Source organism: Eretmochelys imbricata, chromosome 6, assembly GCF_965152235.1.
Source record: "Eretmochelys imbricata isolate rEreImb1 chromosome 6, rEreImb1.hap1, whole genome shotgun sequence".
Taxonomy (NCBI): domain Eukaryota; kingdom Metazoa; phylum Chordata; order Testudines; family Cheloniidae; genus Eretmochelys; species Eretmochelys imbricata.
Genome location: NC_135577.1, coordinates 92,192,388 through 92,220,242, shown reverse-complemented (window position 1 = coordinate 92,220,242; position 27,855 = coordinate 92,192,388). Strand labels below are relative to the sequence as shown.

At 43.7% G+C, this 27,855-nt stretch overlaps 1 protein-coding gene across 1 annotated transcript; it reads left to right on the top strand.

The window, feature by feature from the left end:
- Positions 1-1,439: 1,439 nt before the first annotated feature.
- Positions 1,440-6,217, top strand: ZDHHC22 (zDHHC palmitoyltransferase 22). The gene is made up of 2 exons (XM_077820574.1): positions 1,440-2,001; positions 5,952-6,217. The coding sequence occupies exons 1-2, from the start codon at positions 1,440-1,442 to the stop codon at positions 6,215-6,217; spliced, it is 828 nt and encodes a 275-aa protein (XP_077676700.1).
- The last annotated feature ends 21,638 nt before the right edge of the window (positions 6,218-27,855 follow it).

Below are 27,855 nucleotides of genomic sequence, written 5' to 3'. Positions count from 1 at the left end.
ACAGGGCGGTTCCTGCTGGGGACGCTGAAGGGACAGCTCCCCATTGAGCAGCCTGCTGCTATCGGGAGAGGGCTGCTAAGGGGGAAGCTCCCCGAGCCTCCGCAGTTCACACCGCAGCTGCTGCTAATCCAGCGGCTGGCCTTGAAGGGGCACCAGCTTCTTCCCAGCCCCATCGGACTCCAGCCACAGCAGCTCCAAGCAGCCAGGTAACAACTAGGCATTCCTAAAAAACAGCAAGCAAGGGGATTTCAAGGTTATTCCGCGTGCCAGCCAGACAGCAAGCCAGACGAGCTCGGAGAGGGGGATGAGCTGATCTGGAGGCTGCCCAGCGGTCCCGCCAGAACCAGGATGGGGCTGCCAGTGTTGGCACCAAAGAAAGTTCCCAGTGGCTACTAAATGTTTAAAGTTTAAGGGACAAATGTGCTTCTGATTTAAGTTCCAGGCTGAAGTTAATGGTGGATAAGGTCCAGCTGGGGAGTGTAAATATCAGGCCGCGCTGGAACAGGCGGCTCCCTGCTTCATTTATTTGCCATAGGTCCTTTTCCCCTTGTACATTTTATATGTGTCTGGCACGGATGGAAAAAGAAAGAGCTAAACGTAGTCATCGCTGTGTTGGGGGAGCTGGCGTGGACCTGCCTAGACAGCTGCTCTTTTGTACCTTTGGTTTTTAGGGGATTTTGTTTGCTTGTTTGGTGTAATCATGTGTATTGACTATACAATAGCGATAGACAGACACGCGCACAGCGCTCTGTTGCTGTTACTGACTTCCTCGCACAACGCCGAAGGTTGCAGCTGGGGCAGCCCCTAGCAGTTCTTTTGTGCATTTCCTCATCTTGCGCATGTAGGGACAACAGTCATTGAGGTAATCGGCAGATCTGTGGCTTCAACGGATAAATTAGAGCTTTGGATTTGATCCGTATTGCAGTGGATTAGAGCAACCACCCTTTCTCTCTTCCCTCTTTCCCCCACCTTCCTTCTGACATGCAACACAAAAACTGACCCTGCCTGTTACAGGAACTCCTGTAGTAGAGAAAAGGGGAGCCGCGGAGCGAGCTTGGTGCTGATGCAGCCGGCAGACAGAGGCTCCAGGCACGGCAGCCTCTGGAATCTCCGTGGCAATGCCGCCTGCAAGCTCCCTGGAGCCAGGCACTGGGGCTGTGACAGTAACAGCGAGGAGATGAGGAGCGATCGTTCCCCAAGGAGCTGGCCTCTGTCACGCGCCACTGAACTGGCGGGGATTTCATTGCAGAGGGGTGCGTGTGGCAGACGGGAGGGAGGGGCGGGGGAGAGCAGCAGAGAGGGCATTGCCAGGAGCAAACAGGGGAGCCGGCGGGAGGGGGGAGAATGGGGCACCTGGAAGGAAATGGACGCATCAAGTATCCGTCTGAGGCGGTGATGTTTGTTCTCTTCTTGCTCTCCCTGCAGGAATGTAATCCACAATGCTAGTTCTCAGGGTGCTCAATGTTGTTGCTCCAGCCTACTTCCTGTGCATCTCCTTAGTGACCTTCGTCCTCCAGCTCTTTCTCTTCATCCCCAGCATGTTCAAAGACCCTTCCACCACCCCACTTTTCTCTCCTGCTCTGCTGCATGGGGCCCTCTTCCTCTTCCTCTCAGCTAATGCCCTGGGGAACTACATCCTTGTGATACAGAACTCCCCTGAGGACCTGGGCAAGTGCCTGAACTCGGGCGGAGGAGCCGAAGTGGTGGCGGACCGGCGGGACGGAAGCAGGTCCCCTTGCTCAGCCTTGCCCAGCACCCACTTCTGTAGACTGTGTGCCAGAGTCACCCAAAGGCATGACCACCACTGTTTCTTCACAGGGAACTGCATCGGGAGCAGGAACATGCGGAACTTCATCATGTTCTGCCTCTACACCTCCTTGGCTTGTCTCGACTCCCTGGTGGCAGGGGTGGCTTACATTTCTGCAGTGCTCTCTATGTCCTTTGCAAACCCACTGGCCTTCCTCACCCTCCTGCCTCACTCCATCAGCCAGTTCTTCTCAGGTAAGCGGCCTCTCTCCCAGAGAAAGAACATGGTCTCCCTTTGCCCAAATGCGCCACTTGGGTCTTGCTCCTTCCCAGGCAACTTTGTGAGGGGCGGGGGGCGGGGAAAGGGAAGGGAGGGGTTCCTGTGCTCCCGGATCTCTTCATTGAGGCTTTGTGTACATTTCCTGCAGGAGTTGAGCACTGTGATCAAAGGCCCTATCGAAACCCAGCCGGGTTCCAGACACAGTCCTCTTCGTAATTTATTAGGTTCTAAAAAACCCAAACCCAGCGCCTAAAACAGGGCGCCAGTGAGCAGGGCTGGTGGGCGTGCAGAGAGTCCAGCGCAAGGAGGCAGCAGGAGAACGAATTTCACTCATTATCCTAACGCAGAGGGGTGCCTCAGTGCGTCCCTGGGGGTGGTTCTCAAGTTGTTCAGAGGGGGGAACCAGATTCTAATAGAGATTGACTGGGGGACACTTCCCCTTCCGTTTGCCATCACCTGGTCCCTCCTTCACTCCCATTAGACACACACCCAGCTCCACCTCCTTTCCCATTTGACATACACCCAGCCCCACCGCCTTTCCCATTCGCCATCATCCAGCCCCACCTCCCCTTCCATTTGCCTTCACCCTGCCCCATGTCCCCATCATAAGACACACACTCAGCCCCACCTCCTTTCCCTTCCCAATACACACAGCTAGCGCCCACATCCCCTCCCTGTGGCAAGTATAGCTGCTGCTCACATGGAAATTCAGTGTTAGGAAATTATGATGTTAGCTTCTTTTAATGCTATCTAGCAGGTGGAAACAAAGAAGAGAATTAGTATCATGTGACCAACCAGCTCTCTGCAGACCTCCAGCTTGTTCTTTGCAGACCACAGTTTGAGAGCCACCGTTGATCTCTGAAAGTGCCCCATGCCAAAAGAAGATGTATTCAGAGGAATAATCTCCTGCTTCTGACCCTGCCTTTTTATGGCTTTCAAGGTGCCCTTTCCCCATCCACATCTTTTCCTGTTCCTCATCAATTCTCCCCCTACTCCTCTAATTTCTCTTTCTGATCCTTCTCCCACACTCTGCCTCAGCACCTCTGGTTCTGTCCCTCCTCATCTCACCATGCCCCTGAGCCCCTCCAAATGCACCAAATCTAAATTTGAGACAAAACCCTAGAATGAGGGGAATTTGAAAAGTTGCTTCATCAAAAGTTTATAGACTAGTGGTATTCTGAAAGTGACTATGTAAAAATTTCATTCTTTTAACCATCAGACCTGCAGCCTGTGTGTATCAGAATCAGATCTCCTCGCTTTACTGACTAAAATAGGACTTCTGCCACTCAGCTCAGGGAGAGGACCAGGATTGTATTCTGGGGTCATGAATCAACAGGACTGTTGACTATGTTTTGCTTGCAGAATCTTGCTAATGATGCATGAGCCAGAAGGAACCCAGCTTGATTTTCAGATTCCAGGCTGAGAAGGCTGGCATTTAAAAACAAACAAGCAGCAATTTAGTCATAAAAGTATCTGATTTTGGCATGGTAGTCACTAAAAGACAATAAACATGGAACCCTGCCATGAGATTTTTATGGAGTCACTTTTCGAAGTAGAATCACATTTTAATTAATGTTGGATAAACTTCTTCAGAATGAATAACATTCTCCTCTTCTAAGCTATGGCTGACACAGCAAAATGGAGTGGGGGGACAAGGTGAGGAGGCCACCAGGGAGCTGGTTATGGCTCTTTGAATCTGTGGGCCGATCAGCATCAACCCTGGCATATGTTAGAGCAAAACCCTAGGCTGCACTAACTTATGCTGCTAGTATATGGACCCTAAGGAAGCATGTATTAACTGAGGATCAGTGCACCAGAGCAGAGCTCCACCACACTCCAACACATCTTTTTTCCTCCTCTGACATGCTCTCTATGCTGGTGGCAGGTGACCACTGGAATAGATGGATCTGCAAGTTTTATGACAACTGGATTAATTCTCAGCTGGCTAGTTGTGGCCAGAATCTATGCTCAGGAGGCCCAAAGAGCCAGCATGGATATCAGAATTTGGCCCAGTATCTATAAATTCAGCATCATAACTCAGCATTTCTGGCGTAAATAATGTGCAGCAATAAGAGTGAGATCACATCAGGTTCATAGGGAACAGAAGTAAGTTTGGGTTTAAAATGGTTTCTGGTAATGAGGAGCAAATAAGAGGTATTTTTGTAAATGTCTGTCAGATTGGATCTCCTGACAAAACTATAGACTATGTTTATTTGGATAACCTAAGAATAAGATTAACAAACCTTATGTCCATTAAGTATGGCTCAGGGAAGCTTTATACTTGCAAGAAGAGACAAAGGATTCCTCTTCTCACAACATGGTGACTTTCTGCATCATGTCCTCAAATAAATCTTGCAGGCTTCTTGCAAATAAATCTTGTCGGCTTGCTGCAAAGTCCACAGCTCCCAAAAGAGCATTATCAGGAAAAATGAACCAATCTCTATCACTCTTGCTTCCAATAAATGCTGAGAAGCCCATGCTTGTATCTGACCTTCCTATTCAATATTTCAAGTTACCCTCACTAACCAAATTAGTATGAGGATTCTTTACCTCCTTAAGGGGATCTGTTCTCCCCTGGACATGTTGTGCATGATGTCTACTGGGATCAAGAAAGACAAGAAAAGAAAAGTGATATTGAATTTAAAAAGCAACATTTAACAGTTCAAGTGTTCAGGACTGAAAAGCCAGATGCTGTAGTCTGTTTGAAAAAAATCATCCTGTGAATGTTCTCTCCTAGCCAAGTCCAAAACTTGAAGTGAAGTCAAAGTGTAATTTTGTGGCAGCCAACAGCTAGACTATTAATTACTGCATTTCAAGATGGAGAAGCTGGAATTCATAGATTTTAAGGCCAGAAGGGACTATTAGCTCATCTACTCTGAAATCCTGTATAACACAATTCCAATAACTGGAGGAGCCATGAGCTACTTACAGCCAGCCACCCAGCCCTGTTCTGGTGGCTCCTGGTAAGAGAAGATGAGGCAGGACTGGTTATAAGACTAGCCAGCACTCCTGCACCGTTCCCTATGGTGACTTCTGCTGAGAGAGACTTGGATTAGAGTAACTTGAGTTGTCCCCCCTGCACCATTCCTACATTCTTCTCTTCAGGAGGGAAAGGTAACATTAGAGAGATTCTTTTAAAAGACCTATAAGGAATTAGTTATGATACATTTGATAATTATATAAGTACTAAAATATTGGCAGATCCTGAGTGGGTGCAAATTGGCCTATATACTGATATTATACTATATATATATATATATAGGGCCAGAACTACAACTGCTGTAAATTTTCACAGCTTCATTGACTTCAATGGAATTAGGCCAATTTACACCAGCTGAGGATCTGCCCATATTTTTTAGTACTTATAGGTGTATAAAATTATATATAACTTTTTTAAAACAATGATTAGAAGTACCTGTCAGATTCAATGTTTCCGTAAGTCTTTTAGCATGCTGTAGCCAGGTACACAAGAGATGCTACTGTGCGGCAATCTAGTGCATTGTAGATTCACACCCTGCTTTGCTGTGCAAAAACATCCCATGTAGACAAGCCCTGTGTCATTTAGGCACTTTTGAAAATGTTACTAACAATGATTAAAATACATTTTATATTTTGTGGAATTTTCCCTTTAAGCCCTGATGCTACATATTACCAATATAAACACTAGTCTAGTCTAACCTCTACAATTTTAATATTTTTCCCCAACAGTGTTAGTTGCATTGATGATCATGAATGAAATCCTTCAATTAGAATGATTAGAATGATTAATTCTCTTTTTCCTTCTAGCTCTCAAGTTGTATAATTGTTATAGAATATAATTCAGTTTCCAAAACTCTTCAGGTTGAATATTTCTGGATGACTAATATACTAATATGTGGGGTGTAAAATGCTGTTTCTTTTTTCTCTTCTGGCTCTGGAACGGCAGGAGCTCTCCTTAGCTCTGAAATGTTTGTCATTCTCATGCTGTACCTCTGGCTTGGAATTGGACTTGCCTGTGCTGGCTTCTGTTCCCACCAGATACTGTTGATCTTACGAGGGCAAACTCGCTACCAGGTGCGGAAGGGGATGGTGGTAAGAGCCCGGCCCTGGAGGAAGAACCTGCAGGATGTTTTTGGGAAGAGGTGGCTAATAGGACTTCTCATTCCTGTGCTAAATGTGGGAAGTGACTATCATAGGCATAAAGACAAGTAACTCTCCACAACACACATGCACAGATATACCCCTACTTTCTCCCATACTTCTGCTGCAACATGGCAAAGTTGGGATATTCCATCTCTCAGTACTGCAGACTCTAGGGGGAAGGGATTGGCTAGCAAACCGAGCAGATGTAAGGGACTGTCTTTCTGTTCTGTGCTTGTACAGTGCCTAGCACAATGGGGTCCACATCCATGACTAGGGCTCCTAGCTGCTATGTTAATACAAATAATAAATATTAATAAGGAGATCACAAACCTTGTAGATGAAGAGATACTGCCGCTTTGTAGACACATCACTGCACCTGTGTACATGGCAACAGTCTCTGTACTATTAGAAAAATAATATTCAAATCCTCCTTTAGGATCCTTTCTCACTCTTTCATCTTCCCTCTCTCTCTCTTGCTCTCTCTCTCTCTGTTATCTAACCTATGCCTTCTCCCACAACTGGCAGCAGGATCCTTCTCCATCTAGCTGATAGCCCATGCTATCATGACTAGATTGTGAGCAAAGTATATGTTCCTGTGGGGGGTTTCCAAGTTGGAGCTTTATGAAGCATAAAGTGACCTGAGACAGAAAGAAGCATTTAACAATAAAACTGTAGTGCAGCCAAACACTTTAGGAACAGGCTGCTAGGAAGGCAGAGAGAGTCTAGTCTTCATAGACTAGAAATTAGGGATGGAAAGGACTTCATTAGGTCTCTTGAGCTCCAATTATTCTTGATCTCTTCCCTTCGTAGGTATATGAAGGGATAGCAGCTCACAGACTGTCCACAGGGCCTGTCAGGATTGTAGCTCTAGTGGCTGCTTCTCAGAGTGTTTCTTCTTCAACTCCCCACCCCCGGCCCTTGCCTTATGACACAGTCCATGGCACAATTGTCTGTCCAGCTCCAAGGACCAGCAATCAGATCTAATAGTGGACCTTGGATCAAATAAGGCCAAGATACAAGAAAAGAAAACTGTGAGCATGAATGGAAAAGATGCATTTGAGAGTTGGGCTGTGTGTGAGTGGTTGTGTGACAGAGGTAGGTTGGGGGTGGCTTGCGTGAGTGAGTGATAGAAGCTGCATGGGCACAGACCGGGCTGGCAGGAGAGTGTAAGCGGCAGCACTTAAATGCACATCCTGATGTAGCACACAGTCAAAGATGGTTCGTCCACGTTGAGTGGTGTTCAGAGTTCAGCCTTCACTGGAAGACAGTGGGGTTCTCCAAAGACCAGGACACTTTGCTATAATTTTGTAGTAGTATTAAAAATTAACAAAATGATTACCTCAAACATTCCTGCCACACCCTTAATATAGGCTCTTCAGAGGTTCTCAAACTGGGGGGGCGTGGAATGTATTCTGGGGTGGGGGTGGGGAATGAGAAGCTTTAGGGAAAAAATTACCGTGCGTAATCAGAGCGGGTGGCCGGAGAGCGGTGGCCATACCATACCATGCCATCCTTACTTCTGTGCTACTGCTGGCAGCAGTGCTGCCTTCATAGCTGGGTACCTGGGCAGCAGCTGCCACTCTCCACTCTGCCTTCAGAGCTGGGCAGTCAGAGAGCGGCAGCTGCTGGCCAGGTGCTGGCGGGGGATCATGTACATTACAACAGACCCAAAGAAGGGGGGTGTGATCAAGTTTGAGAACGAATGCTTTAGGACATTTCCTCTAGCCCAGGTATAGTGGGGTACATTCATCATGGTATATCTCCACTAAGGAAGTTAATGGAGTTACTATTGGGATTAATCAGCCCAGTATGTCAGTATGTCCTGCTTCAGCAAACCCCATCATATCAGTGCTGAGACACCATGCTGATAGGTGCCTTAAAAAAAGACACTACCACATTTCAAAAATTATCACAGTGCTTTATTCCCAGGGGTTTATTATAATGAGAAGAAGCCTCTGTTATGGTCATCTTGCATCAGACAGTGTGGCCTGGATGGGAATCCACTACTTCTTTTAATAGACTGGAAGGGCTGCTGTTAAGCAATGAAAGGTGTCTTTCTTCCTTAAACACCACTCTTAATCTATCATAGGGGAGGAGCATAATACCTGCTCTCAAAGTTGTGTTTCTCCCACAGCAGTGCACAGCAGTCATTCCTACAGGCTTTAGAATTGGCTCTCAGACAGCTCTATCATGATCCCAGGGTGTACACAAGTAACAAACAAACACAGTACATTGTGATGAGCTGCGTGACCTTGAGAATGTACTGTAGAAAAAACTAGTTGTGTAGGTAGAACACACATAGACAACATTCTTTCCACATTGAATGTGTGTTCGCATGAACACACCTGTATTTACATGTATAGTATGCTGTATTTTCAATAACAGACAACAATAAAGTGTTTTGATTTTTTAAGTTATCTTCTGGATGCTGTGATCTTTAACTGTTCTTTTGTTCTATTTGTGTGTGTGGACATGTATGTGTATAACTGCATATTTAATCACCTTATGTACAGTAGGAAGAAATTAGGAGTCAGGTCTCCTGGGTTCTTTTCCTGGCTCTGCCACTGATTCACTGTGTAACCTTGGGCAAGCCACTTCATCTCTCTACTTTAGTCTCCCCCCCCCCCATCTGAAAATGGATCTAATAACATAGGAGGGTTGTGAGGTTTGATTTGTGTTTGTAAAGTGTTAGGAGGTCCACAGATGAAATGTGCTAGAGAAGTGTTAGTATTATTAATTTATTATTATTTTTATTATAATAATATTATTATTATCCACAGACAGCTTGTAAGAGTGAATTACTCCCTACTGGTACCCATGCAACAGAATGGTTAACCTTGACACTATCTCAAATAGGTAAATGAATTGTTTCTGACAGTCACCTTGTTATTGGACTTTGAGGAAGCACATTGCACTGTATGCCTGACTTTAAGAGTGTTCCCAGCATTATTCTTATTCCACAATCTAGCTGATCCAACTTCCTCTTCTCATCACTGATTCTATTTTTTATTCCTAAAAGGGACAGGCTTGCAAGATTTCAGCCAATAGCTTTTAGGTGTCAGCACAAATTATGAAATTATGTTGTGGAATTCTCATCCCCTGCGTGTGCCATTTTATTGGCACTGTCGGTTTGGTCAGCTCCTGCTATTCACTGCCTGCAGACATGCTACCTTAGACTCTCATCTCATCAGATGAGATCACATACTAAGAAGGGTGGGGCCAGCTCAGTACTTGGAAGGGGGAAACTTCCAAGGAAAACCCAGGTATTGTACAAAATAATGCTAGTGATTCAGTAGAAATCCCTATTCTCTCCAAGTCAGTAACCAGTGCCCCAGCCTGGTGCTAGAGACAGCTCTGCTGGTGGAAGCTCCTGACCATTTCAGTCATTTTTAGCAAGTGTTAATCGTGGTACACAGCCAAATTGCAGTATGGGGAACTGTATTGTGACTCTCTAAAATTCCTCCTGCAATTTCAGTTATTCCTCACTTCCTGACCTAAGTTGATGTGTAGTGTTAATGTGTGCTGTTAAACAGCTTTTCTGAACCATGCTACAGGCACCTGGATTTCCGTGATAGTGAAGTGACTTCTGCTTGTATATCTTGCTGCAAATAATGTCTTTTGGGAGGAAAGGCACTACAGAAATGTAACATTATTGTGGTATTGTACGTTGTCTTATCTCTCTGCTCTCCATCCAACTTTGTGAACTGCAGCATCCAAAATCTAAGAGTGGTGAGTCCCTCAGGAGCAGCAGTTGTCAGAGCTTCTCACTTATCCATCCACCCCAACATCTCTTCTATATGGTACCTAAGGGTTCATCAAAATCCCCGAAGGAAAAAACCCCAGATTTTAACAACTCCAACCAGAACCTTTGCTCCTGGCTAAGGCTTGGCAAATTAGGCCCAAGCCCAACAGCAACATAGTTACTTCCAATAAATTATCAGGAAAACTGTTTGATGGCTCTAAAGTTTGATAAAAGTAAAGAAAAAAACTTTTCTTAATGTTCAGAATAACAATAACAACAATTACAATAATAAAAACACATTTTGAGAAGTGATGCTCTGTAATAGGGGCTAACTGCTTCTATTATTTTGAAAACTAAATATTAAGGGCTTAGTCATGTTTGAAAGCCCAGCATTGGGCTGAGAGTGGTATGAAGGTGGAGTGCACTACAAAGTTCTCCGGGGGGCGGGGCATTAGATGCTGCTCTCTGAGTCCAATCAGGTGTGCTCTATTGGCTGGTACAGGGTGAGGGAAGCTGAGCCATGGCCCCATCTCTTGCACCCTCTTTGTTGGCTCTGAACATGCATAGGGACCAGGCACATTCTGACCCTTCATAAGGGTTAAGATACTGAACTTTTAAAAGTGTCTATTTCAAAAAATGGTGATTTCTCTGAAGTCTGAAAAAGTCCTACAAGTGACAGTAGAGACCAAACCAAATGAAAGCTTGCAGTGCAATGTCACTGCCAGAGAAGACAAGCAGCCATCTTCTGCATTTAGCCACCATAAACTGGAAGCGAGGACAGCAAGTAGCAAGAAAGAATTTGGCCTTGCTTAGGCTGACAAAAACATCTGCACAGTGTTAATAACAGGGATAGATAAAGTGACAGATTTATGAGAATAAAAAGGGAGCATGAATAACTGGTCTTGAGTCTGGGTGTCTGTAATTATAAGTTTCTTGCTGGCATTGCTTTATTGATAAGTAGAAATTATGAGCTTTTTTGCTGTTGGTAGGGAAACAGTCAGCCCATTAGGGGTTTCTTTGAGTTTTGCTTTGTTTTGAGTTACGTATAAAAGAGTTTAGTTAGTGTGGAGAAGCCTGGGAGAAGTTCTTTTAAGAGGACTTCTATGAGCTTGGAGCCTGACTGCTACGTCCCCAGTGGTCAGGAGGAAGGCCAGCCACTGGAACCCTGCTGCTGATCACTCAACACCATCTCAGACTTTGGGTAACTATATTTTGGGGTGCTCTAAACTATTGTGATTTTAGAGGTACTCAATAAAAACAAGGATTTTTAGGTGGAAGCACTCTTATGTGTGCCAAACATTTATCAGACAGAGGTGCTGTATCCTCCATTGATTTATTTCCTGACACCACCTGGAAAACAGAGACTAGTTACCATAGCATTGAGTTCAGATAATCCTGGGTAACACCTCACCCTGCCAGGAAAACTGAGTCCCAACTTCAAACCACAGGATCCAATTTCAAACCTCCCAACCTTCAATCCCAACCCAAACACCAGATCCAATCTATGACAAGCTGTCTGAGTTGATCCTACAGCCATTTCAGTTAGTCCCATGCCTGTTAGGTTAGCCATGAAATCTTGAACTGATTCAGAAAATCATCTACATGGATGGTGAAGTTGGCAAGCACAATCAGCTTGGCAAATCCTCTAATCCTGCAGCAAGAAATTCATTAGCTCAAGAAGGGACTTTGCTGCACAGTGGGGCAATCTGCATACTAGAATCATCTTAACTCAGTCATGGGACTCACATACAAGATGGAAATGCTGTATCAGACCAAGTGTTTGAGTAGGAGACTCCCCGCATTTTAGGCTGGTTGCAAACACCACAGCCACAAAATCTCTCATTGGCTCATATTGTATTGAATGTAACATTCTGTATTCCTATGTCCATCCCTTTTTCAAACTATGATACATATTGTACAAACTATGCCTTGTAAGGTATCTCCTGAAAACTCATGATTTGCTGATCATTATTGTCCTGGTAAAATATGTGTGGCAACATTGTAAAAGTTATAAGATTCCACTGTATGATGTTACTAAGACATATTCCAAATCTGGGAAAGCAGCCACAAACCAGTTCTTCAGAGATAAAAGGAAAATTGACGCCTCAGTCAGGTGTCAACAGATTCAAATGGACTATCACTTGTTTAAGTTCTTTGGCAGGAAAAAGAGTGTGAGTGAGAAATTTACATTGTGGCAAAGAAACATCTGCAGATTCCCATCCGCACATACTTTCTGTTTCCTGAACCCCAGCAGGAGATGTTTCTTAAAGAAGAGGGAAAGTGTAAGAATGGGGGACAGACATCCCAAGATATCTCTCCATTCATCTCTACTCAGAGCATCAACAACACTTGAAGGACAAAGGAAGCATCATTGGATTGTGGAGGGATCATGGCAGAAATAAATTCAGCCAGTAAGACTGCTAGAACATGTGGTGAGAGAGACTTTTGCTTTGAATTCATGTAGCTTGTTAAGTTAGGTATTAGTTGTGTTTCACCTTTTATTTCTTTGTAACCAATTCTGACTTTTATGCCTCATTACTTGTAATCACTTAAAATCTATCTTTCTGTAGTTAATAAACTTATTTTATTGTTTTATCTAGACCATTGTGTTTGGACTGAAGTGTTTGGGAAATTCCATTTCAGATAACAGGATTTGTGCATATAATTTTCTATTGATAAATGACAGACTTTCTATGAGCTTGTATTATTCAGAAGGAGAGACCCGGCAGTACAATATGCACATTTCTGGGAGAAGTGTGGGACTGGGAATTTGCTGGTATTGCTCTGCAGTGTAATTCACGAATCGCTGGCCATAGCACTCGTACAGTATAGCTGGGAGTAATTTACATGCTGGAGGCTGTGTGTGAGTAGACCAGGAGTGGTTGCTCTCACGGAGAAGCAGTGTAAAAGGCACACCAGGCTGGAGAATTGAGGGGACACAGCTGTTCAACAGTCTAGACTGTAACCTGGGTAATGACACAACTTGGCTGGTAACATCATAACTTGGTTGGTAACAACTTTGATCCATCATCATCATCTAACCAGATCTTATTATCTTCTGGGAAAGAGGAGTTTAAGAGGGAAGATGGGTATTGTGTTGATGGGGAAAGAGAGTGAAGAAGTGGAAAACCTGGCAAACTTAGCAGCGGGGCCAGAACTGACCTAGAGATGATAGGGTGAAAATGGACAAATTAAATATGAGGTTCCAGTTAAATATGGCAGCATTTTGGGATGCAGAAGAAGACGGATAACAATGCAGGAGGTTGGGAAATGATAACCCCTGTCTATATAACTCTGATGCAACCACACCTGGGATATTACATTCAGCATTACATACCTCAGACAAACTGGAGGGATTTCAAAGAGAAGCAACAAATAATTAAGGAGATGAGAGATGGATTTACCAAAAATTATTAAAAAAAACCTATATCTGTTTATTTTGGATGAATTAAAATAGAGGGGGGTTGTGGAAAGGATATGAAAACCATCTATAAGTATTTGACAGGAGTAGGAGGAATTATTTGGATGGGATCAGCAGGTATAACTAGGAGTGATGGGATCAATGTAAGAAAGTAAAATATAGGTTAAATTTCAGAAAATACTTCCAGACAGTGAGATCTGTTAGACAGTGAAATAATCTTCCTATGGAAGAGGCTGAAGCTCCATCACTTGGGAGATTTAAAACTAAAATTGCTAAAGCACTAAAGGCAGGGAACAATCCTGCACTGATGACAGGATGGGTGGGGAGATGAACTAGATGAGACCTCATATTTTTTCCTATCTCCAATTTCTACGAAGAAACAAAGATATTTGCACTAGTGCCAGATATAACAACAGGGGATCAAGCTTAAACTGAGAAAGGGCCAGATGCTGAAGGCATTTCTTTATACACGGTGATGCCTACAAAACACTTGGCAAGAGGAGTTAAGCAGCTGGTGAACTAATATTGTCTCATTGTTGCTGTGTATTCCCCCATCTGTCTATCTGTATCAATCTGCTGTATTTTGTCTTATACCTAGATTGTAAGCTCCTTGCGACAGGGACCATCTTTTTGTTTTGTTTGTACAGCACCTAACAGAATGGTCCAGGACTTGGGCACCTGGTATAAGACTAAGGCTCCTAAGTGCTAAAGTAATAAAAATACAATAATAAAGAACATAATCAAATTAAAAGGGCTGTCAAGTGATGAAAAAAATTAATCATGATTAATCACATTGTTAAACAATAACAGAATACTATTTATTTAAATATTTTTGGATGTTTTCTACATTTTCAAATATATTGATTTCAATTACAACACAGAATACAAAGTATACAGTGCTCATTATATTTATTTTTGATCACAAATATTTGAATGGTAAAAAAGAAACAAAAGAAATAGAACTTTTCAATTCACCTAATACAAGTACTGTAGTGTAATCTCTTTATCGTGAAAGTTGAACTTACAAATGTAAAATTATGTACAAAAAATAACTGCATTCAAAAATAAAACAATGTAAAACTTTAGAGCCTACAAGCCCACCCAGTCCTACTTCTTGTTCAGTTAATCGCTCAGACAAACAATTTTGTTTGTTTATGGGAGATAATGCTGCCTGCTTCGTGTTTACAATGTCACCTGAAAATGAGAACAGGTGTTCGCATGGCACTATTGTAGCCAGCATTGCAAGATATTTATGTGCCAGATGTACTAAAGATTCATATGTCCCTTCATGCTTCAACTACCATTCCAGAGGACATGCGTCCATGCTGATGACAGATTCTGCTCAATAACGAACTGAAGTCGTGTGGACCAACGCATGTTCATTTTCATCATAAGAGCCAGATGCCACCAACAGAAAGTTGATCTTCTTTTTTGGTGGTTCAGGTTCTGTAGTTTCTGCATCAGAATGTTGCTCTTTTAAGACTTCTGAAAGCATGCTCCACACCTCATCCCTCTCAGATTTTGGAAGGTACTTCAGATTCTTAAACCTTGGGTCGAGGTCTGTAACTATCTTTAGAAACCTCACATTGGTACCTTCATTGCGTTTTGTCAAATCTGCAGTGAAAGTGTTCTTAAAACGAACAACATGTGCTGGGTCATCAACCAAGATTGCCATAACACGAAATATATTGCAGAATGCAATTAAAGTGGAGCAGGGAACATACAAATCTCCCTCAAGGAGTTCAGTCAGAAATTCAATTAACATGTTATTTTTTTTTAATGAGTGTCATCAGCATGGAAGCATGCCCTCTGGAATGGTGGCCGAAGCATGAGGGGCATAAAAATGTTTAGCATCCCTGACACGTAAATACTCTGCAATGCCGGCTACAGCAGTGCCATGTGAACATCTGTTCTCACTTTCAGGTGACGTAAATAAGAAGTGGGCGGCATTATCTCCGATAAATGTAAACCAACTTGTTTGTCTTAACAATTGGCTGAACAAGAAGTGGAACTGAGTGGACTTATAGGCTCTAAAGTTTTACGTTGTTTTGTTTTTGAGTGAAGTTATGTAACAAAAAATAATCTACATTTGTAAATTGCACTTTCACAATAAAGAGATTACACTCCAGTACTTGTATGAGGTGAATTGAAAAATACTATTTTTAAATTATTTTTACAGTGCAAATATTTGTAATAAAAATAATAATATAAAGTGAGCACTGTACACTTGGCATTCTGTGATGTAACTGAAATCAATATATTTGAAAATGTAGAAAAACATCCAAAATATTTAATTTTCAATTGGTATTCTATTGTTTAACAATGCAATAAAAACTGCAATTAATTACAATTAATTTTTTTAATTGAGATTAATTTTTTTAGTAATCGCGTGAATTAACTGCGATTAATCGACAGCCCTAAAAATAAAAAAATAACAATAAAATACACCTGTGACTACTTTCTGCCCTGACTTACACTTTGTGCCATCTCAGCTGGCGAGTGCAGAATGAGGCCAACTAATTAGTTGATAAAGTGAATAAAGTACCAAAGCTTGAAAAAGCAATTAACTGGGCAAACAGAAAAAGTTGTAGAAAAAATTGCTAACTGAAAGGAGGTATTAGATCTAAATAGAGTTTTCTGGCCTCCTTGTGCCCCAATCCTGCATCTGTAGCATTATTTCCACATAGTTAATTCCTCCTTGGGAATATATATAATTACTATCTGTGGAAAAAGTAAAGGATTCATGTATCTCTAAAGCTCTTTCCAGTACAACAATGACCAGACACAGTAATTTTCAGGTTTCAGAGTAACAGTCGTGTTAGTCTGTCTTTGCAAAAAGAAAAGGAGTACTTGTGGCACCTTAGAGACTAACCAATTTATTTGAGCATGAGCTTTCGTGAGCTACAGCATCCGATGAAGTGAGCTCTAGCTCACGAAAGCTCATGCTCAAATAAATTGGTTAATAATTTTCAGTGTCTCAATATAGCCAGCAGAGGGCACATCCAAACAGTCTCTTGGTGTTCTTGGAGAGACAAAGGGGGTGAGGTAATATCTTTTTATTGGAGCAACTACACTCAAAAGCTTGTCTCTTTCGCCAAGAGAAGTTTGTCCGTTAAAAGATACTATTTCACCCTTCTTGTACATCTAATATCCTGGGACCAACATGGCTACAACAACTTGATTGTTCTTACTCTTCTTTTGTCCTTCCAGCTCAGCCTGGGTAGAATGGTCACGGAAAGCTGTGCCTCCATATCAGTGGGAATGAACAAAGTTATTTCCTATTTAACTTATGTTTTTCCCCTTCAAAATAAACTATTGCAGCCTGATTGTCAGAGGTGCTGAGTACCCACAACTCCACTTAAAGCCAGTGGGAGATATACCCTCTAGCACCTCTGAAAATCAGGCCCTTTATATATGACATACAAATAAATGCATGAAACTTCAGATGGAATAAGAGAGCCAATCTAAGACTAAACTCCAGTTCTGGAATGGTTTTAAAATGCTGGACAAAAACAGCTTTCTGATTGGCTCAGCTTGATGTTATAGCACCAAAAATAGATCATTCTGATCGGCTCCAAGTGATAGACCTTTGTTAGTAATACCCAGGAAATGCCAGGGGAAAACGTTTTAAAGTTTTAAATAATTAGTGTTTCCTAATAGCAGTAAATGCCTCAAATATTTTGTGGGGACTGAGACGTGCCATGCAGTATACCCCAGAGCTATACAAAGAAATAGAATGAGTACAGTGGGCACAGCGAATAGCAATGCCTTTGGTGGTAAAATGCAGTGTCACAGTATAGTCAAAGTAGTGAAATGCAGAGCTGTACTGCAACCCTAATCTGTCTCATTGTCAGCAGCAGAGAAGCAAAAGGAATCTGTGAAAACTCATGCTAAATACAAGTCCTCAATATAGACAGAGGTCAGAGTTCAGATCACACTTCATATCCCCTCATTTGAGATGATGTTTCCACAATACGGACAGACCACAGGGACTAGTAAAGTCTCATAACTTTTCACCTCTAGGTGGGAGGCATGGATCAGCGTTCACGTTGCACTCCCCATCAGTACCCAGCCTGGGCTGGGGAAGCTAATGATCCAACCAGTGGACCAAATCTGTTGATGAATCCTGGTCACATGACTCCTGAGGCACATTGCACATAGGCTAAGAAGAAGACCTCTAGGTCTTTACTTCAAATCTCACTCATCTGAAAATTACAGAAACTGATGTGTTGAGTTGACTACATGAAATTGGTTGGTCTTAGGCCAACTTCTAATTGGGTCAAGTTTTTGCATTACAAAATCCATCATCAAAATTGGCCCATTGTTGACAGTTGCAGCAGGGAGATGTATGATTGAATGGACTGGGGAGACATGAACTCTCCTTTCAACTCTGTGAGGTCAGGCATGTTGGTGGACTTTGCACGAAAACCACTTCTGTTATAGCTGTTTGGTGATTATGCAGAAGACGTCAGTCTCCTGGACTGTCAATCTGTCACTTTTCATACAAGATAAAGTGTATTTTTAAAAATATATGAACAAGTTAAACTTAGCTAAACTTGTCACTTGGCAAGCTTGGATGGAATACAGAGGAAAATAAAAACTTGCTTGGGTTAAAAAGAAGCAAAGGATTTTTTAAATAGCTCATGGCAGAGTATTACATTACCTCCGAAGTACTGAGGCAGAATCGACTATCCCACACTCCTACTCTCTCTCATCCCTTGTCAAATGCAGGGAAATATTTATTCTTTTTAAACATTGCAGGTCATTGTGAAAAGATCACATGGAAAATGGATTCTTTATAAACTGTCTGGGACAGAACTGGAGCCTCTCTCAGCCCTGGTCTACACTAGGACTTTAGGTCGAATTTAGCAGCATTAAATCGATGTAAACCTGCACCCGTCCACACGATGAAGCCCTTTATTTTGACTTAAAGGGCTCTTAAAATCAATTTCCATACTCCATCCCTGACAAGTGGATTAGCGCTTAAATCGGCCTTGCCGGGTCGAATTTGGGGTACTGTGGACACAATTCGACGGTATTGGCCTCCGGGAGCTATCCCAGAGTGCTCCATTGTGACCGCTCTGGACAGCACTCTCAACTCAGATGCACTGGCCAGGTAGACAGGAAAAGAACTGCGAACTTTCGAATCTCATTTCCTGTTTGGCCAGCGTGGAAAGCTGAAGGTGACCATGCAGAGCTCATCAGCAGAGGTGACCATGATGGAGTCCCAGAATCGCAAAAGAGCTCCAGCATGGATTGAACGGGAGGTACGGGATCTGATCGCTGTATGGGGAATCATAGAATCATAGAATCATAGAATATCAGGGTTGGAAGGGACCCCTGAAGGTCATCTAGTCCAACCCCCTGCTCGAAGCAGGACCAATTCCCAGTTAAATCATCCCAGCCAGGGCTTTGTCAAGCCTGACCTTAAAAACTTCCAAGGAAGGAGATTCCACCACCTCCCTAGGCAACGCATTCCAGTGTTTCACCACCCTCTTAGTGAAAAAGTTTTTCCTCATATCCAATCTAAACCTCCCCCACTGCAACTTGAGACCATTACTCCTCGTTCTGTCATCTGCTACCATTGAGAACAGTCTAGAGCCATCCTCTTTGGAACCCCCTTTCAGGTAGTTGAAAGCAGCTATCAAATCCCCCCTCATTCTTCTCTTCTGCAGGCTAAACAATCCCAGCTCCCTCAGCCTCTCCTCATAAGTCATGTGTTCTAGACCCCTAATCATTTTTGTTGCGCTTCGCTGGACTCTCTCCAATTTATCCACATCCTTCTTGTAGTGTGGGGCCCAAAACTGGACACAGTACTCCAGATGAGGCCTCACCAATGTCGAATAGAGGGGGACGATCGCGTCCCTCGATCTGCTCGCTATGCCCCTACTTATACATCCCAAAATGCCATTGGCCTTCTTGGCAACAAGGGCACACTGCTGACTCATATCCAGCTTCTCGTCCACTGTCACCCCTAGGTCCTTTTCCGCAGAACTGCTGCCTAGCCATTCGGTCCCTAGTCTGTAGCGGTGCATTGGATTCTTCCGTCCTAAGTGCAGGACCCTGCACTTATCCTTATTGAACCTCATCAGATTTCTTTTGGCCCAATCCTCCAATTTGTCTAGGTCCTTCTGTATCCTATCCCTCCCCTCCAGCGTATCTACTACTCCTCCCAGTTTAGTATCGTAAGCAAATTTGCTGAGAGTGCAATCCACACCATCCTCCAGATCATTTATGAAGATATTGAACAAAACCGGCCCCAGGACCGACCCCTGGGGCACTCCACTTGACACCAGCTGCCAACTAGACATGGAGCCATTGATCACTACCCGTTGAGCCCGACAATCTAGCCAGCTTTCTACCCACCTTATAGTGCATTCATCCAGCCCATACTTCCTTAACTTGCTGACAAGAATACTGTGGGAGACCGTGTCAAAAGCTTTGCTAAAGTCAAGAAACAATACATCCACTGCTTTCCCTTCATCCACAGAACCAGTAATCTCATGATAAAAGGCGATTAGATTAGTCAGGCATGACCTTCCCTTGATTGTCTGCCGTTGCTCTGACGGAGGGAGGGGCGACTGATGACATGGCTTACAGGGTTGGCTTCAGGGAGCTAAAATCAACAAAGGGGGTGGCTTTACATCAAGGAGTATTTCAGGCAGGACTTCACGGAGGGTTCCAATAAGAAATGGTGCACCTAAGTTATTGTTCTTATTGGAACAAGGAGGTTAATCTGGCCTCTGATTGATACATGGCTAGATTTACCTCGCTGCACCTTCTCTGTGAGTGACTGCAGTGTGACCTAGAGGAATGAGTCCCCTAGACAGGGGAGGGGGGGAAGCAAATGAGTACAAAACAAATCTGGTCTATTTCTTGTTTTGATCCACTCCATCTATCTTTTACATCTTTGGCTGGCAGCAGACGGTGCAGAAGGACTGCATGCCATCCACATCTCATGGCTGCTTGGCAGAAGATGGTGCAATACGACTGCTATCCATCCTCATCTCTTTCCTGCCAGGCAGAAGATGGTGCAATATGACTGCTATCCATCCTCATCTCTTGCCTGCCCGGCAGAAAATGGTACAGTATGACTGCTAGCAATCCGTATCATCTGCCTGCTCACCATAAGACGGTTCAATAGGACTGACTGCAGGACTAAAGAGAATGACCTGGTCAAGTCACTCCAAATTTAGTCTCTGCGCCCATGTCTGCCCAGGCGCTCCTGGCCGACGTGTCCAGGAGCACCTCGGACATGACAATGATGGCTACCAGTGGTATTGCACCATCTGCTGCCAGAAGGCAATGGGTTGCTGCTACTGTGTAGCAATGCAGTACCGCGTCTGCCAGCACCCAGGAGACATACGGTGACAGTTACCTGAGCGGGCTCCATGCTTGCCGTGGTATGGCGTCTGCACAGGTAACTCAGGAAAAAAGGCGCGAAACAATTGTCTGCCCTTGCTTTCACGGAGGGAGGGAGGGAACGGGGGCCTGACGATATGTACCCAGAACCACCTGCGACAATGTTTTAGCCCCATCAGGCATTAGGATCTCAACCCAGAATTCCAATGGGCAGCAGAGACTGTGGGGACTGTGGGATAGCTACCCACAGTGCACCGCTCCGGAAGTCGACGCTTGCCTCGGTACTGTGGAAGCACTCCGCCGAGTTAATGCACTTAATGCACTTAGAGCATTTTCTGTGGGGACACACACACTTGAATATATAAAACCGATTTCTAAAAAACCAACTTCTATAAATTCGACCTAATTCTGTAGTGTAGACATACCCTCAGTAACGGGGCACAGTCGAAGAGGAGGAAGCTGGCATTCTACTAGCTCAGTTACCCGTAAACAAGAGCTGTCTTTTCTGCTCAGGAGATGGAGTTTGCTTACTGAAACTCCAGAGGAAACATAATTGGGGCACAGTCTACATTTCCAATCAAAGCCTAAACCTAAGGATTATGCTGAAGTCAAGGTGCTCAGAGGCTGTATGGATTCTTACTGCCTACGGGAGGTCCCTGAGGCATTAAGAGAATTAGTCTACAGGTAAGAGGAGGGTTCAAAGAAGTTCTAAGTGTTACTTCACAGGAAAATAATCCTTTAAATTAAGAAGCTAGCTGTTGCATTTCTCTCTCTCTTCCCCCCCCCACACACATTAATTTAGCGTGGGATTTTCAATAGCATCTAAATGACTTAGAAATGTAAGCCCCACTTCCAGAGGGACTTGTGCTCCTAAGTCACTTGGACCAGTGGTTCTCAAACTAGGGCCGCTGCTTGTTCAGGGAAAGCCCCTGGTGGGCTGGGCCAGTCTGTTTACCTGCCACGTCCGCAGGTTCGGCCGATCGCGGCTCTCACTGGCCGCGGTTTGCTGCTCCAGGCCAATGGGGGATGCAGGAAGGGCAGCACATCCCTTGGCCCGCGCTGCTTCCCCCAGCCCCAATTGGCCTGGAACACCGAACCGCGGCCAGTGGGAGCCACGATTGGCCGAACCTGCAGACACAGCAGGTAAACAAACCGGCCCGGCCCACCAGGGGCTTTCCCTGAACAAGCGGCAGCCCTCGTTTGAGAACCACTGACTTAGACACTTTTGAAAATTCCACACAATGAATGCAGTAACCTTAATTGCACTGCTAGCTCAGGGAACTGCAGATACTTGAACTGTCTAGATATCAAATTATGTTTAAAAAATGTCTTCTGTTCCCTGTGTCTCTCTACCCTCAAGACTCCAAAACATCTGTACAAAATAGATACATATAAAACAAACATGGCAGAAGACTCAGAGCCAGAGACATTTTGTACCTATTACCGAAAATAGGCTCGATCCCATCCAGGCAAACGCTTAATCATATGTTTAACTTTAAGTATATGAATAGTCCCATTGACTGTAGCTGAACTAGTCACTTGCTTAATTTTAATCACATTCTTAATTTAGATCAGACTACAGCACTCAGCATCATGCAGAACCAAGCTCAATATGCTTTTATTAAAATCTTGTGACTTCCTTCAGATATATGAAAACACAGCAAATATAATACGTCTTGAGGTTTTTATGACTCCAGTTTCATTTGCTGTATCACTATGATGTCATGAAAAGGGGTGTGTGTGGAGGTGAAGTAATGTGTATGGGAGGATGGTAAGGCAGGCTCTGTCTACACTAGGGAAACTTTCTAAGTTTTCCTAACACAGCTAATACGATTTCTACTTCACTAATGTTAGCAATGGCAGGCTATTTAGAAAATTTCCAACTTTTGGCAGGGCTGTGGAATTTACAGTCATCTAAATAAAATTTTCTCTTTTGTTTTTCAAAACAGAAATGAATCAGGCTCCTTGTTGGGTGGTGGGATCACGGCGGCAACTCAACCACTCATTGGACAATTGATTTTGTTTCATTTGGATAATGTTATGGTTACAAATAGTGTTGAGATTCCCAGGTATTTATCCAGGCTTTTAAGCTGGTCTAATATCACAGCTATGACAACACAGCCATGAAACGTAATGAATAATAATTTAGTATTTGTCACCTGAGATGCTCGAAGTGCTTTATAAAGGTAAGTATCATTATCCCCATTTTTCATATAGGGAAACTAAGGCACTGAAATGTGAAGTGACCTGCCCACGGTGAAGCAAGGAATCGAACCCAGACATCCTCAATTGTAGTGATAAGGAATAACAAATTATTAGCAGTAGCATGTTTGTACTAAGGGCCTTTGAGCCTGGCTGTGAGGCGTAGGACTAAAACCCAAGAATTTAAGCCCACTCATACACTCTGAGAAGGGCAGGTACTCAGTACAGACTGCCCATCTAGATGCATTGTGACTTTTATCTTTTTTAGACCAGAAGGGAAAAAAACCTTTATTATAAAAAAAAAATTGTTTAGATTTACTCCGTTTCCTTAAGATAGACTAACCGCTTTTAAAAGATTTAAGACTGTGACTCCCCTCCCCCCAGTTATTTTAAAGTCTATTTTCATATATCCCTGTGAGCAAATTCCTCTATGATTGCTATTCCAGCACTGCTGGGTGCTCAGTATTCTCTTCCTCTCTGCCTTCTACGGTGCTTTTTTTTCTTCTTTGTTAACAGCTGCCACCCACTCACAGTATTCATGGGATTTTCTGCATCTTACCCCCCTCCCCATACACATTTTCATCTTCTCAAATTGCTGAGATTTTAAGTATGAACCATATGGCCACTAGCTCCTCTCTCAAAGTTCTCTCATTTTATCTCTCACTTAATGTTATTGTTTAGAATGTGGGAGAGAAATGGAAAATTACAGGTGCACTGAGAACAGCAGGGGATTTAAAAAAACACCACATTTTATTTATAATTTCAAGAAGATTCTGCACAATCAATAGCAATTACTGAAACAAGATTGAGCAGACATTATCACATGCCATAATATCAAATATAGACCAAGATCTTGTACAGATTAAAAAGAAAGACCTCAACAATCTTGGAGAAGAAACAGAAAACCAAAACATATATTAGGAATCTAAACGTTATTACAACCTAATGACATGAGGTGAGATGTTACCTATCTGAACAAATTGGCTATTTCAATGACATGGGATTTTGAGTGATCAGATTAAAGTAGTTCTGAAGGTTAGATACCCATAGAGAGGGGTCGATTAGAAATGTTTAGACCAATTTGTATAGTAATAGTGGGTAGGAGTGCAGTTGGAAACTTCACCAGGGAAACTGAAGCCTGTTCTTATGATGTCCATATTCTATAAAGAAAGGGAACTGAAAATTATTGCAGTGGGCCATTCATTGAAAAATTATGGACTCACAAATGATTATCCCTATATTGATGTCAGATGCATGCGATGGCCTGAGAAAGAAAAGAAAGAAATGATACTGAATCCTTGCAAAGCTCCTTGCTGTTTGCTTAGATGTTATCTCAGCAGATTAGCTGTTAGTGCAGTCAGACAAGTAATCACACAGGTTCTTGTAGCTCGTGCTGATTCATGGGTAGAGAGCCCATGATACTGACTGGAACAGGAAAGAGACATGAGCCAAATCCTGGAATTATTTATTTATTGGTAGACGTTCAGCTGCTCCTGTTGCTTCCACTGACAGGCTTGTGTGTGACACTGTAATTAACTCTGCAGCCACTGGTTCTGATGGCTCAGAGGGGTAGGAATAGAGGTGGAAAACAAGCAAAGGGAACAGTGGAATTAAAAAAAAAAAAAAAAAAAGAGAGAGATACAGACAGAAATCCTGTTTTCAAGAAGCTTTTAGGAACAGAGGGAAGAGAAAATACAGGTGGAGGAAACAAAAGATTTTCAGAGTGTTTACTCAAACTATCAGGTATCAGCATCTCCTTAAATCTAATTTTTCTGCCTGTATTACTACTAACCTCAGAAACTGCAACCTGATGGTTGGTAGCAGCATAAAAATAAGACAGCTGACTGGCATAATGGGGCAGCAGTGCAGCTCTCGGTTCCCTCCTAACTTCATTGCTCCAGATCTGTCTGGGGGAAAATGAACAAGATAAGAATGTGAACATGCAAGGTACTCTTCTCTTTGCACCTCAGCCTTTCATGAAAACAGCTTATTGGCCTTACCTACAATGCAAATATTTGGAACTCCTAGAAAGCCAGTTCCCACTGGTGCATGGACTTTCACAGCTCCGTTTGGACTGTACTTGCTCTAAGCAAGACTAACCACTTTAAGTCACTCTTCACTGTTACAGTGCCAGTGTAGACCGCAGTAAAATAGTCCCACAATGCAATTAATCTTCCTACTCCCACTGTAGTGCATTGGCCACTATTTAGGTGTTACATCTGGTTGAGTTTTTTACATTCTAATGAAGCACATTCAAGTTTCCCAGAAGTCCTTTATTTGTGCAATTAATGCTGGACACAACTTACTTATTCGTGATTGCTGTGTTAGCAGCCCACTTTGGAGCACTCTCAGAAAAAGCCATCGTACAAGCATGCTGCAAGCTAGCACAGAATCAATGGCTGAGTTTTAGTGAATATTCAGGATGATGAAGAGACCAGGTCCCAGCTGAATTCTGTTATCAGAAACCCTGATATATGATCACATCTGAACACCTTGCTGAGCAGAGAAAATAAAAGGGTCAAAGTCGTAGTATAATTTAAGGACTGGGATGCCCTGCCAGCAGTCACTCTGGGACAGGAAGCAGATATATGTGCAATGCCTGATCTTTCGTTCGTCAAGCACAACGGTCTGCTCAATCCTCAATTAGTACCCAACTGACCTGAAATGATCTGGAATAGCTGGCACCCACATTCAATTACCACTCTCTTTTCCACGATAAGCAGAGTTCTCACCCTCATGATCTGGTCCTGTAATGTTGATGCCAGCTAGTCTTCCTGCTCAATAGGAGGTTCTTTTGCCACTGTTGCTCATCCCAAGTCTCAAGAATAACTCTGTCTCGCTAGTTTTGACCCAAAAGCTGCACTCCATCCAATGAGCTGCATCTTGGAGTAATGCACAGAGCTAGCTACTATGGGGTTGGGGAAGAGTACAACTTCTCACAAATTTGCAGCATGAATTTTATTAAACTGATGGCTTTTTTCTTTAGCTCTCTGCACATACTGTTAGAGCCACCACCTCTCTTGAGCCACAGGAGTCATTTGGAAATTGATTTGCAGGGCTGCTATCAGAAAATTGTCTCTGATCAGAACTTGCTGTTTGCTCACTCAACCCATCCTCTCTTCTGAGAATACAGAAATAGCTGCATTCCCCAGGGTGTTGTATGAGGAAGGGTCAAAGTCTCATAAGTCCCTTGAGTTTGCAAAAAGCCTTCCCAACTCTCCCATAAGCCACTGCTTCTGGGAGTTATGTCCAGGGCCTTGTCTACACTACAAAATTAGGTCGAATTTATAGATGTCGGTTTTGTAGAAAGCATTTTTATACAGTTGATTGTGTGTGTCCCCACACAAATGCTCCACGTGCATGTAGTCGGTGGAGTATGTCCGCAGTACCGAGGCAACCGTTGACTTCCAGAGCGTTGCACTGTGTGTAGCTATCCCACAGTTCCCGCAGTCTCCGCCGCCCATTTGAATTCTGGGTAGAAATCCCAGTGCCTGATGTGGCTAAAACATTGTCGCGGATGGTTCTGGGTACATATCGTCAGGCTCCCCTTCCCTCCCTCCCTCCCTCCTTGAAAGCAATGGCAGACAATCGTTTCGTGCCTTTTTTCGTGCGTTACCGGTGCAGACGCCATACCACGGCAAGCATGGATCCCACTCAGCTAACTGTCACCGTATGTCTCCTGGGTGCTGGCAGATGTGGTACTGCATTGCTACACAGCAGCAGCTTATTGCCTTTTGGCAGCAGACAGTGCAGTATGACTAGTAGCCATCGTCTACGTAGTCCTGGGTGCTCTTTTAACCGACCTCGATGAGGTCAGGGGTGCCTGGGCAAACGTGGGAGTGGCTCAGCCAGGTCATTTCCCTTTTAAGTTTCATCTATGATGATTCAGTCCTACCGGCAGTGAACTGTCTTTTAATCAGCAGCCAGGAGAAGACGATGGCCAGCAGTCACACTGCACCATCTTCTGCCGAGCGCCCAGGAGATGACGATGGCTAGTGGTCGGACTGCACAGTCTGCTGCCAGAAAGATGTATAAAGATAGATGAAGTGGATCAAAACAAGAAATAGACCAGATTTGTTTTGTATTCATTCTCTCCTCCCTCCCTCCGTGAAATCAACAGCTTGCTAAACCCAGGTTTGAGTTCTATCCTTGAGGGGGCCATTCTGTTTCTCGCAAAGCCACCCCCTTTGTTGATTTTAATTCCCTGTTAGCCAACCCTGTAAGCCATGTTGTCAGTCGCCACTCCTTCCGTCAGAGCAACGGCAAACAATCGTTTCGCGCCCTTTTCCCTGGATTGCCCGAGCAGGAGCAGATGCCATAGCACAGCAAGCATGGAGCCCGTTCATCTCACCGCAGCAGTTATGACCATTGTAAACACCTCGCGCATTATTGTGCAGTGTATGCAGAATCAGCACCTGAAAAACCAGGCGAGGAGGCGACAGCAGCGCAGTGATGAGGACATGAACACACTTTTCTCTAAAACCACGTTCCCCCGCAATTTGGAGATCATGGTGTTCATGGGGCAGGCTCATGCCGTGGAAAGCCAATTCTGGGCCCGGGAAACAAGCACAGAGTGGTGGGACCGCATAGCGTTGCAGGTCTGGGATGATTCCCAGTGGCTCCGAAACTTTTGCATGTGTAAGGGCACTTTCATGGAACTTTGTGACTTGCTTTCCCCTGCCCTGAAGTGCAAGAATACCAAGATGACAGCAGTCCTCACAGTTCACAAGCGAGTGGCAATAGCCCTGTGGAAGCTTGCAATGCCAGACAGCTACCGGTCAGTCAGTAATCAATTTGGAGTGGGCAAATCTACTGTGGGGGTTGCTGTGATGCAAGTAGCCAACGCAATCATTGAGCTGCTGCTATCAAAGGTAGTGACTCTGGGCAATGTGCAGGTCATACTAGATGCCTTTGCTGCAATGGGATTCCCTAACTGTGGTGGGGCTATAGACGGAACCCATATCCCTATCTTGGGACGGG